General features: G+C 40.7%; 1 protein-coding gene across 1 annotated transcript in view; it reads right to left on the bottom strand.

Moving 5' to 3' along the window:
• Positions 1 to 794, bottom strand: part of LOC101852354 (cGMP-dependent protein kinase 1) — a gene marked incomplete at both ends in the record, with an annotated part of 15,762 nt that extends 14,968 nt beyond the window's left edge. Inside the window, 1 exon segment of the mRNA XM_013087594.2 lies at positions 681 to 794. Coding sequence (XP_012943048.2) covers positions 681 to 794 — 114 coding nt within the window.
• Positions 795 to 1,044: the final 250 nt, after the last annotated feature.

The following is a 1,044-nucleotide window of genomic DNA, read 5'->3' as shown; positions in this document are numbered from 1 at the left end:
AAAAAACCCAACAAAACCACCCCCCCCCCAATCCGTCGAATAAAATAAAAAAATCCTACTGACACACAAGCAGACAAAACACTGGAAGTCCATGTACGTTATTATGTGAGTGTAGTTGAGTACTGTTTGTGTGTCTGTAAGTAAGAGAGAGCGCTGCGTGCGTGCTTGCTTGCTTGCGCGTGCATGTGTGTGTGTGTGTGTGTGTGTGTGTGTGTGTGTACGTGCGTGTGTATGTTGTGGGTGTGAGTTTGCGAGTGTCGCTGAGTATAAGAGTGACTGTAAAGGTGAGGGCGAGCATGTGTGCATGTGATAATATGTTGGTCGGGCCTGTTCTACTCCTAAATGTGTGTACAGGTGAGTACAAAAGAAAGTGGACAACAGTGAATAAAGGAGGAGATTGGCTAATGAAACTTTAGCCTATATAGATAAATAGAGAAAGCCACGGATAGATAAAGAAAAAGGCAGATAACAGAAGTGATATAGATCTAGTCATAATGGAGCTTTTTGTAGAGATACAGACAAGAAAAAAATAGGCAGACATATTATCGAAATCAAGATATACTATAGACACACGAAAAGAGGTGCAAATGAACAGCAGTATACACGCATAAAGAGACAGGCTGACCCCAAGACTCCTAAATAAATACACCAAGAGACACAAGAACAAGTTTGTTACCAACCTCTGACAGTAGCTGTTCTGGTGCAGTTGTAGAGGATAGCCAGCTCCCCAAACACTTTCCCAGCACCCATGTTGGTCAGCCATTGTCCCTCTTTGCTCACTTTCACTTTGCCGTCTGAGGAGGAAACATATTTTTTTAAAGTTAGGGATATCATTTACTTTAGTTTGGTAAGAGTTTTACGGAGCTCGCAACTGCATTAGGTCATATAATATGAGCGCGTGAAACACAAGTTGATTGCTTCCACACGACTTAAAAGCGTGGCTTGGCTTTGTTTAATGGTCTGGATAAAAACGTTAATAATTTCGGGGTAAAATTCTCAGTAAAAAACAAACCAATTTATATTTCGTTTAAAATAGCAATATCT

This window comes from Aplysia californica, unplaced genomic scaffold (assembly GCF_000002075.1).
Source record: "Aplysia californica isolate F4 #8 unplaced genomic scaffold, AplCal3.0 scaffold00607, whole genome shotgun sequence".
Classification (NCBI taxonomy): Eukaryota; Metazoa; Mollusca; class Gastropoda; order Aplysiida; family Aplysiidae; genus Aplysia; species Aplysia californica.
This window is presented reverse-complemented; position numbering and strand designations above follow the sequence as displayed.